General features: G+C 38.8%; 1 protein-coding gene across 6 annotated transcripts in view; it reads left to right on the top strand.

Annotated features, from left to right (window-relative positions):
* Positions 1 to 138: 138 nt before the first annotated feature.
* slc44a5b (solute carrier family 44 member 5b) overlaps positions 139 to 12,033 on the top strand; it is a 40,734-nt gene continuing 28,839 nt past the window's right edge. For 3 of the 6 annotated variants that reach the window (XM_039810868.1, XM_039810870.1, XM_039810872.1), the window contains exons 1-2: positions 141 to 371; positions 3,481 to 3,540. In XM_039810868.1, coding sequence (XP_039666802.1) covers positions 335 to 371; positions 3,481 to 3,540 — 97 coding nt within the window. In that variant the 5' untranslated portion in view covers positions 141 to 334. Of the gene's footprint in view, positions 372 to 3,480; positions 3,541 to 12,033 lie in introns of all 6 variants that reach the window. The other 3 variants (XM_039810869.1, XM_039810871.1, XM_039810873.1) reach the window with 2 other exon arrangements.

Genomic DNA, 12,033 nt, shown 5'->3' on the forward strand with positions numbered 1-12,033 from the left:
GTTCATTTCAGCGGACAAACTGCACAACAACGATGTGTTTTAGAAATCGCATCCTAACAAAGGGAAACGGGAATTTTAGCAGAAGCGGCAACGGTGCACGTCCCCTTTAAGACAGTCTTGGAATAATTAATGACGTCGCGCTGTAAACACGACTGACGCTCAGCTGCGTGGCCAAAGCATCCACCAAGAGCCCAAGACCTCTCCAGGTTCCTGCTGTGTTTATTTCTCGACGGGACCGCTGAAAGGCACTAGCTAAAATAAACTGCGGTTCACCTCGACTCTCATATGCGGTCTCCAAAACCAAGACGACGCAGCATTTGTTCTACTAAGTGCCATGGCTAAGAACACGGACACCCCCTCCTCTTACTATGGTGAGTCGGTTCGTCTTTGTTGTAAACGCCAACATATTTTTGTCTGCTCTGTTTAACGTTAACGTTATGACAAGGTGATATAACGGTGTGTTCTTTAGCCCAAATGATGTTTAACCATTTGCTGTGATTTACAGGGACGTTAGCTTGCTTAGCTACATGGTTAGTTGCTAACTATTCAGTTTTTTTTAACGGTTGACATCAAATGCGCAGCAACGGGTAACGTTTACGGTAGAATCAGGTTTTAAACGGCCATTTACGTTTGAATAAGTAGGGTTAGCCTAACGTCTTTTTGTGTTAATGTACGTTACCGTTACCTGGTTAACTCCAGTGATGTGATATTTTTTCCCTTTGTGTTGTTTACCTGGTGTAGCTATACGTCAAGTCCTCACAATAGGTGTTATTATCACTTTCCTCCTCCACTTGTCGTCCATTCGTCTTTGTTGTAAACCCAGATATATTCTTCCCTCTGTGACGGCATGACACCAGAATATTACGTTAACACTATCTTCGTTATCGATAACGATTCTTTTCTGGATTGATAGATTTATCGTTTGGTCTAGCTATAAACTGTCATAATCACTAGCTAGCTAGCTATAAACTGTCAGAATCACTAATTCCTAAAGATGATGCCACCAGATTTCTTTGTTTTGTTCTAACACCAGTCATATAGCTATCATATTCAGTATCAGACAAAGAAAGCAGCTTTCTAACGTTTCCTCAACATTGAGAAACTGGATTTGGGGCATTGTATCTTGAAAAACTTCAACGATGAATTAATTGATCTGATATTGAATAGCTGCCTAACCGTAGAAAAACGTTTTAAACAGTTTCATTTACGTTTGAAAAAGTAGCCTAACGTTTTTTTTTTATGTCTTAAGAAGTATCTGTATCCTTAACGTTACCTGAAATACTTTAACAATTGATTATCAAAACAAACATGTCGATTCATTTTCTGTTAATCGATTAATAGACCAATCGTTTCAGCTAATCTCTGGCCCCTTTGTTGTAGCTAGCTAGCTAGTTTACAGCTAGCTGGCTTACATTTAGTCAGTTGGCTATTTAAAGGTTGCGTAGCTCTAAAATTATCCGTATCCTTGGTTATCTTCTGTGATGTTGTGCCTGTATTTCTTACACGTGTTGAAAAAAAAGTGTAGGAGACTGTTAACAACAATAAGTCTTATCTCCACTTTCCCCACATTAAGGATAATTACAACATTGTAACAACTACAGTCCACGTAGTGCAGTTATTAATGAAGATGAAAAGCAATGTTCTCTGTGAATGGTTTTGATAACAAAGGATTGATTGTCTCAAAGTGGCTTTTTCGCTGCTCCATATGGATATATTTAATACGTGGGCAGAATTTCAGTCCATTAGACTGCCTTAGTAATCATGTTGTTTATCAAAGCAATATAATCCTTTATCACCACCAGATGCCACACTGTGTCTTTCCTCTGACACAAAGGGTCACTTATACTGGTGATTTTTACCATACTCGTGGCTTTTTTAGGTTGGGTGCCCATATTAATACTTCCACAGCTAAAAAATATTCCCTCTATATTTAGTAATCATCCATTCAACCATTAGAAAATACATATTTAGTGCTTATTTCACAATGTAATTCTTGTTGTCAGTGTGCAACTGTTCTTAGGCTACTACAAGGCTAATGGGAAACTAACTAGCTAGCTATAGACCTTTTTCACGGCAGACATGTTGACATGTCATAGTAGGAAAAGTACAGGTGTACTTAAAACCATTAGCACGGTGGCTCAGTGGTTGGCACTTCTGCCTCACAGCAAGAAGGTTGGAGTTTGCATATTCTCCCTGTGTTTGCGTGGGTTTCCTCCGGGTACTCTGGTTTCTTCCCACCATAAAGGCATGCATGCTAGGCAACTAGGACTACAGTTGAAAATTAGCCGACTGGCTAACACTGGCGCATTTACAGAAATGTTCATTAATGTGCATTGTCCTAATCAAAATAAATAAACATTACAGTAATAATGGCTGCATTCCACTTAGGAGAGGCCCTGGTATTGTGCATGCTGACTCACTGAAATAGCTTACTGGGACACTTGATGGAACTGAGCCATCGTTAAGGTTATCAATTTCAGCTGTGCTTTTCCTACTATGACAAGTCAAAATGTCTGCTGTGAAAAAGGTCCATAGAAACCCAGACTAAGCGACCGGGCAATTTAAACGTACAATATGTAATTTTCTGCCGCTAGGGATCTCTCAATCAAAACAATGGATGTAAACGCGGACTTTTGATGACGTTGTGTAGTGGTATTATGGGATTTGTAGTTTAATACAATTTCTGATTAAAATATATGTTCACGGATGGGTTTATCCATTACAGTTTTATCCTTGTTACGTTTAGTAACGTTTATTCATGTCATTCTGATAAAATAGCTGCAGTTTCCCCCACATAATTAGGTTTTCTTGATTCAATTTGTATTGGTAGCTAACGTTAGCTAGTTAGTTGACCAGTTAGCGAGCAAACAAGCTAAAATTATCCAGCAGCTAAAACCACAATATCACAGTATATTTCACCTCAGTGTCACTTTTTGGATATTTTCAGCACCGGGGGAAAAAGGGTTTGTTGTAACGCTACTCAACACCTTTGAGAGACTTAGCTACTTCGCAGCTGGGGCTGGCCGCCGAGTATCTCCAGTGCCAAGCCGTGGCCCCGGAGATACCGGCCAAGGATACGCCTACATCAATAGGATGGCTGCTGGGTGTTGCTTTCGGACTCTCCCACCTTCACCTTTTGTCCTGTTACTGCTGTTAGCATCGTTATCACCCAGTGCTGGAGTTTGTGCTGGCTGGGTTCGGATTGCTCTAAGTTTATAATAGTGGCTGGCTGCTGGCTAATAAAGTCATTAAAATAAAATAACAGATTGCTCTGGGTTTGAACGTTGTTGGAAACCTTTAGGATAGTGTAAGTACACAACTCAAGAAAATATATAACATAGGTATAGTCATTTTTAGACATTTTAATGCATACATGTTGCATATTGTACCTTTTTTTTAATGTCAATTTTCAATGAAACCTTTCTTTACAAAAATGTTACAAAAACAATTAAGCTCCTCAAAAAATAAATGTCATTTCAGCAGCATTTGTTCTACTAAGTGGCATGGCTAGGAACAAGGACACCCCCTCCTCTTACTATGGTGAGTCGGTTCGTCTTTGTTGTAAACGGCAAAATATTTTTTCTCTGCACTGTGTAACGTTAACGTTATGACAACATGATATAACTGTGTGTTCCTTAGCCCAAATGCTGTTTAACCCCTTGCTGTGATTTACAGGGATGTTAGCTTGCTTAGCTACATGGTCAGTTGCTAACTATTGAGTTTTTTTTAAATGGTTGACATCAAATGCGCAGCAACGGGTAACGTTAACGGTAGAATCATGTTTTAAACGCCCATTTACGTTTGAATAAGTAGCGTTTAAAAAGCGTTTAAAGCCTAACGTCTTTTTGTGTTAACGTACGTTACCGTTACCTGGTTAACTCCAGTGATGTGATATTTTTTCCCTTTGTGTTGTTTACCTGGTGTAGCTATACGTCAAGTCCTCAAAATAGGTGTTATTATCACTTTCCTCCTCCACTTGTCGTCCATTCGTCTTTGTTGTAAACCCAGATATATTTTTTCCTCTGTGACGGATGACACCAGAATATTACGTTAACACTATCTTCGTTATCGATTAACGATTCTTTTCTGGATTGATAGATTTATCGTTTGGTCTAACTATAAACTGTCGGAATCACTAATTCCTAAAGATGATGCCACCAGATTTCTTTGTTTTGTTCTAACACCAGTCATATATCATATTCAGTATCAGACAAAGAGCAGCTTGCTAACGTTTCCTCAACATTGAGAAACTGGAATTAGGGCATTGTATCTTGAAAAACTTCAACGATGAATTGATCTGATATTGTAATGGTAGAAAAACAACATTTACATTTGGAAAAGTAGCCTAACTTTTTTTTTATGTCTTAAGAATTATCTGTATCCTTAGCGTTACCTGAAATACTTCAACAATTGATTATCAAAACAAAAATGTCGATTCATTTTCTGTTAATCGATTAATAGACCAATCGTTTCAGCTAATCTCTGGCCCCTTTGTTGTAGCTAGCTAGTTTACAGGAACGTTAGCTTTATGGCTCACATTTAGTCAGTTGGCTATTTAAAGGTTGCGTAGCTCCAAAATTATCCGTAGCCTTGGTTATCTTCTTTGATGTCTAAGTCTTATCTCCACTTTCCCCACATTAAGGATAATTACAACATTGTAACAACTGTAGTCCAGGTAGTGCAGTTATTAATGAAGATGAAAAGCAGTGTTCTCTGTGAATGGTTTTGATAACAAAGGATTTATAAGTATATTTATAAGTGGCATTTTCGCTGCTCCATATGGATATATTCAATACGTGGGCAGATTTTCAGTCCATTAGACTGCCTTAGTAATCATGTTGTTTATCAAAGCAATATAATCCTTTATCACCACTAGATGCCACACAGTGTTTTTTCTCTGACACAAAGAGTCACTGGTGATTTTTACCGTACTGGTGGCATTTTAGGTTGGGTGCCCATATTAATATTTCCCCAGCTAGAAAATATTCGCTCTATATTTAGTAATCTTCCATTCAACCTTCAGAAAATACAAATTTAGTGCTTCTTTCACAATGCATTTCTTGTGGTCAGTGTGCAACTGTTCTCAGGCTACTACAAGACTAATGGGTAACTAACTATCTAGTAGGGCTGGGCAATATGTCCTAAAAAAAAAAAATGTCTTCACAAAAAATCCGCTTTAAATCGATTACTCGGTGCTCGGTATTTTCCGTGGGTGCTCAAGCTCCTGAGCATTCACGGAAAATACCGAGCACCCACTGAGCACCCACGTGTACCAGACTGCCAGTAGGCTACATTTATTTAAAATTAAACATTGCAATTGGTGCTAAGTTGAGCGTCTGTCATAATGTGATTGGTTGTGTCGCTGTCAGTCCCCTTCTCCATATCCTATCCACCAATCACAGCGCCTCCATCCCCCCCCCACAGTGCGTGTATGTGCGTTAGGTAATCAGAGTGAGAATTAAATGGACAGATTTGTTATTAAAAAAGCAAACCTAATGATGCAAGTGCATCAACGACATCCACCACCAGTGCAGAGAGTTCTTAATTTCCCACGAAGCTGATTGCGGTTGGCACCCCAGAATCAGTTACTGCACGCTAGATACAGAGCACCGTGAGCAGCCGGTTGTGGTGCTCCGTTAGGTCAGCAGTAGTTGGTGGTCTAGTTACCCCAGAATAGGTGACAATGCTCTGGATACAGAGCACCGCGAGCTGCCGGTCGTGGTGCTTGTCAGGTCAGCAGTAGGTAGTTGGTGGTCAGTTAAACTTCTCATCTCCAATCCTATCTGTATTAATGAGAAGTGGCGCTGTCCTGAGTTGAAAGAGAGCCTACTTTGCAGCTTCATTATTGAGTTAATAGTGTGTTTGTATCGACCACTGTCCGTTTCCTAAGGTTCTGAAATGCAAAAATGTGTTGAGCCGCAATGCAGTTCTTCAACACCAGCTCGGTGCTCCGTCAGGTCAGCTGTAGTTGGTGGTTCAGTTTTCCGAGAATAGGTTACTGTCAGCCGGGTACAGAGCACCACGAGCTGCCGGTGGAGATTACGGTTAAGTAAGTAATGAAACGACTAGTTAAGAAAAGAACTAATGTTAGTCCCTGTCGCTGCCATGTTGTTTGTGTACATCTCTATGGCAAACACGCGGGGGGAGGGCTGAGCCCATTCAGAACTACGGGAGCCCAGAGGGGAGCTTTGGATAACGTTAGGGAGAAAACCGATTTTCATTTAAACAAATTGAAGTTAACTACACATTCGAGTTAATCGATAAAATCGATTTATCGGCCAGCCCTACTAGCTAGCTGTTGAAACCCAGACTAAGCAACAGGGCAATTTAATGTCTCCTTTCAATGAAAAATTTCTTTACAAAAATGTTGCTAAAAGAATTAAGCTCCTCAAAAAATTAAATGTAATTTCAGATTTTGAAGTTGTTTTTATGTGGCTGGTAGTCAAATAGTGACTTTCATTTATATCTATACTGATCCGATCTCTCATATTCACCAAAAGGCGAAGGTAAGGTAATCAGTCCAACCCCAGCTATAACTCATAACTTTATATAAGTATTAACTTTCTCATGTCATGCTTTTTAGTGTCAGCACAGCCTTCCACATCATTATCAGTTACAAATGCTTCATATCATCTAACTCTGTGCAAGTTGTAAATTACTGTCAGGGAGGCTTGATCTTACAGAAGCCGTACAGTTTTAGAGTGACAAGGGCTTTGTCAGGACTGCTGGTGACGGCTCTTGATGGCGAAAAGCTACTGTGTCTTCCCCACATGCTGACCCCATGTATCCCTCAGACTTCATGACTACAGCACTCTGCCAATCACGACTGCAACCTGTCATGTGTAGTTGATTCTCACTGCTCTCAGCAGACATGCAGTTTACCACCGGGTCCTTCAAACCATATCAACGTAAACCTAGAGACACTAGAGATTGTATATAAAGTGTGTATAAGTAAAACAGCTTAGTGCAGGTATGGGGTGAAACACGAAATAGAGTCTGTATCTATATTATTATATACTATTAGTTAACATACAGTGTGTGCATCATTACAGAGGCTATTAGGCTGCATTATTATTATTATTATTATTATTATTGCTTTAACTTAAGTGCTACTCTCCAGAGAATTACATAGATTATATTGAGACAGTTTAATTAAGGAACATAATTTAGCATATAACGAAATAGCTAGTAGAGCATGGGATGGAGTTATGGGGCCTCCCTGTGTTTAGGTCAGCTGCTTTATGTTATTGGCTCCCTTGTGCTTTCGTCAGCTTGCTTGGCAAAAGAGCAATTCAGACTGGGTTTCACAACTGAACAGAGAACAACAAGACAAATTTCACATCAGCATACTCTACCTGGTAGTTTTCAAATTACATTGGCAACTAATGTTTCACTCACTGCATTTGTTTAAATGTGGACTAAATGTGGAGTGCATAGTAACGAACATCACATTTGCCGTTGCTTTTAGTGTACCCACTATTCCTGGCTTTCTTTAGTGGTTTATCTCTTATTCCAGAACATAAAGTGTTTCATAGTTTCTTTCTACACTTGCCACCTTCAGATGTCACACAAGAAGAAATAGAAAAAGCAGGGACACCAGTTTGTTTATGAACAATAGCCATAAGGCATGATTTGTGGAAGAAGTGCTAGTGTTCTCACTTTTTATTCTCAACAGGAAACCCTCCTACTCGAAAGTTATATATTTCTGGGAAATGTAGCAAAATCCCTAATTGAAGCAGAGGTAGATAATAGTGATGCACCGAAATGAAAATTCTTGGCCGAAACCGAAAACCGAAAAAAGAGGAAACCAAGACCGAAAACCAAAACCGAAACACCGAAAGAAATTAAGCCAATTATTAGTACCATTGCATTTATGGCTATGACTGTGTACTAACTTTACTAAAATCAAGGCATTGCAATTGTATAAATTAATATTAAAGTTTAATTAAAAAATATCTAGCAGAAATATGGCTACAATCTGATAGTCACATACAGTATACAGTAGCCTAAGAACAGAATAGCTTACCTATTGTTATTATTATTATATATTATTATTATTAATTGAGGCACTTTCTTGCAGGATTTCACTGAACATATCAGACAACGAGGGTGCATGCCCCTCATCTGGTGCAGCGGAACAAGTCTTTTCTGCTCTGATCTCCTGCGGCGGCGCTCGTCTCCGTCTCCACGCGGGTTCTCTCGCATCCATCGTGCCTGATATTTCGCTGCTTTATTTCCGCTCCGTTTTTTAGCGGATAGTAGTGCGTGCAGGGATCACAGATTCAAATAACGTGGCTGACAGACTCTAACGTACTTTTCATTGTTTCCGCGGTGTCGTCTCAACCTCTTTGCTTAGGAGACGCTTTGCAGGTGGAACGGATCGGTACTGCACCGTTCTGTTTCGTATCACAACATTTTCAGGTTTGTTTTTTACAATTTGTTTTCCGAAAATTTCGGTGGCGAATTCGTGATCCTAGTAGATAAGGCAGGATGAGGTACTTCCATGATGCCATTCAACATTGACATTGAATTATCACCTAGCCCTAATATAAAGTTGGATTTTACTTTTTATGAACATAAATTGCATGTGCCCTCATAAAAAAACAAACACGTGAGCGCTCAAAGTGAGCCCTGTTTGAAGCTGCTGGTCGAACTACCTGCAATCCCATCATTCACGTTCAGCAGTTCTCCACCTGCTGTACATCCAGGATTGAAGTGCACTCTATAGGCTAGTACAGAGATCTTCAAAAGGGGGTCCGGGGCCCTCAGAGTTACAGCAGGGGAGCCACCAAATTATTGTTGATTTGAATGAAGTTTTGAACTTCATGAAGTTTAAAAAAAAAAAAAAAAAATGAAAATGTCTTAACCTGAATCCAACATATTAAAAGCAAATATAAATCAGCCTGTTTGTGAAAAAAGCAAACATTAATGACGGGCTTACTAGCCTCTAGGTAAGTAAATCACTGAGGTTAGCCATCGACAGATCCAGTTAATCCTAAGGATTCACTCTGCCACATGTATTTTTAACATTATAAAATAATTGATAAAAACATGCCAACAGATGTCAATAGCTTAGTATTCTATGCACTAAAAAGGTATGTATGTATAAAGGCTTTAGGCCGCCCACACATTATTGTAGGCCCGGTTTAATATGCAACTTAATTTTATACAATATGTAGTAAGGGGGTCCCTGCTCCATCTCACTCTCAGTTAAGGGGTCCTTGGCTTAAAAAAAAACGTTGAAGAACCCTGGGCTAGTATATTACACAAAGTTTCTAACTATGCAGCAAGTGTTTAGTGGGCTTACTGCTAAAATGTTCAGTCAGTCAGAAAAGTAGAAAAAATGCTCATAATCATTCTTTGGCAGGTTTGTAAGTAACAATTTAGATATGATTTCCATTCACCCCAAGAAGTGTTGAGCCGGGCACACTGTTAATTAACAAATTTCTCGCATGGGCAGCTTTCCTAAACGCTGCATTTTTATACTGAGTCAATGCAGAGTCTTGACAGAAAGCTGGGAGCCTTGGTTTAGAATTAAACATTCACAGCCTCCTGTGAAATTGCAGTCACAGAAGGTTGTGGCTCAAATGGCCCATTTTGCACCCAGGACTAAGTGCTGTTATGGGCTTTTTAAGTGTCACTGTCCTCTGCAAATACTTATCTCAAATAAGGACCAATGCCCACTCCGTAGTGCTCCTATACATTTTATCAGGCTTTATGGCATAACTGCTCACTATTTTTAACATGGTTATGTACTTTTGCCACTAATTTGTGTCTTTTCCCAAGAGATAGCTATGTCAGTGCCTGGGAGTTTGAATTATATTATTCACACTAATGATGGGGTGAGTCAGTAAATAATTTCAGATTTACTTCTACATAGCACTGGATGCTGATTTGTTCGAGTCTGTGAAAATGGGACATTTAGCTGTGAAGAGGCTTCTGGGCGACAGCAAGGAGAATTTAAATTTCCAATCTGATGTACAAATATAGTCTGTTTGTTTATGACTACAAGGCTTAGTGACATCGACAGTGATTTCTGAAACACAAGATACAGCTACGTTCATAGCACATTCACATTCATCCACATCTCAGGTGCACAGTGAGACTTGAAATTACCTTTGATAATTTGAATGTGCTAAATGGTGCATCTAGCTTGATCAAAACAAATGAATCATTATCTTAAGAACAAAAGAGACATGATGTTGACACAAGAGATATGTTTTTTGCACAGGTGAGGGCCTTGCATTGCACCTTGTAGGTTTTCTTAGACATATCTTTATAGGCTTTTAGTGTGTTTAACGCTGATCTGAGTTTGATGTGTGCTGAATGCTGAAAGGCAGAGGTTAAGAGGATTGCCTGTTGGATAACACAGACGGTAAAGTTATGTTAAAATGACCAAATCCAGATATTGGCTCGCCCATAGGGCAACAGATTGTACTCCTTTTGGCATGGAGTCATTAAATTACATGAGTGCATTAACATTTCTTGCAATTTCTAGCAACGAAAGAATCAAGATTCGAAATCTGTGATGTTCTGTGACACACACATATGCACTCGTATAAAGCCACATTATTGGCACTTGGTGAGAGATTAACTTTGTGGACTTAAATTTAATTTGTGTGAAAGTGTTACTTCCACGTGACCTTCAACTGTGAATTAGCTTTTTGTCAGCGCAAAGTGCATAGAGTTCAGAAAATATGCAGTTGTTGTCATAGTGAACTCATTCACCATAAAATGTGCAATAGCAAAGTTTCATTCATCCTACCATTAGGAATATGGGCTCTGTTGCATCCTGCCTAACATAAAACTTTGATGTGTAAAGCAAGATGTGGATTTCTGTGGTAACATACATGGCAAAAAAAGAAAAAAACATCGTAATTTATTGCAGCACATAGTCCTGAAATCCAATTTTCCTAAATCTGCCTACAGGCTGAAATTATGAACAGTACAGAACAGTAACCTGTTTTTAGTGCAGATTAATTTGCACATACGTTTGTGATACTAATGGGGCAATCTGCCTTATTCTGTCTTGGTTTTTAAGGAAAGTTGTATAAGAACAAAAAGAGCAATTGTGGAAGTTACAAGACAAGTCTTGAATACTGAGTATGAGACTAAATGATATTGTTTGTGCATTTGTAATAGTGTGTAGATGCGTACATATGTAGGTGTGAATAAACGTCTTTCTTTACCTTAGTGGGTGTATTGCATATGTGGTGGTGTTGGGGTTTTTTCGTGTGATTAAACTTTATATCCCTTACTCACTATCTACTTTTCTTTTACAACTACTTATCGTTCTACCCCTTACACCCCACCCCATCACCTTCCTCCTACTTCTCTCTAACTCCCCCTTTCCTTCTTCCTCACCCCCCTCCTCTTTCTTTCCTCTTTCTCACTTTTTTTTTTTTTTCTCTCCTCCCTTCTCCCTCTCCTCTTTCTCCACTGTTTTTCTTTTTTTTTTATTTATTTCTATTTCTTCTTCTATTTATATATATATTTTTTTTTTTTTTTCTTTTTTTTTTTTTCTCTCCTTCTTCCTTTTTCACTTCCTTTTTTTTATTCTTTTCTTCTCCTTCATTCTTCTCCCCTTAATTCTTATTTCTTTTCTTCTTTCTCTCTTTCTCTTTCTTTCCATCTTCTTATCTCTCTTCTCTTCCTTTCTCTTTTATCCTCTTTCTTTTTCATTCCTACTATTTCTTATTCTTCACTGTATATTCTCTTTTTATACTGTATTTTTGTTTTTTTTCTATTTTTACATCTCCATTCTTTTTTTCCTTTTTTCCTCTTTCTTTCTCTCTCTCTCCTTCTCTCTCTTTTTCTTTCTTCTCTCTTTCTCTCTTCTTCTTTTCTCTCTCTCTCTCTCTCTCTCTCCTCCTGTTTTTCTCTTTTTCTTCCTCTCTCTCTCTCTCTCTCTCTCCCTCCTCTTTTCTTTTGTGTGTTATTGTGTGTGTGTTGTTGTGTGTGTGTGTGTGTTATGTGTGTATGTGTGTTTGTGTGTGTGTGTGTATGTATATATGTATTATGTCTATGTGTGTT

The sequence above is a fragment of the Perca fluviatilis genome, chromosome 9 (genome assembly GCF_010015445.1).
Source record: "Perca fluviatilis chromosome 9, GENO_Pfluv_1.0, whole genome shotgun sequence".
Classification (NCBI taxonomy): Eukaryota; Metazoa; Chordata; class Actinopteri; order Perciformes; family Percidae; genus Perca; species Perca fluviatilis.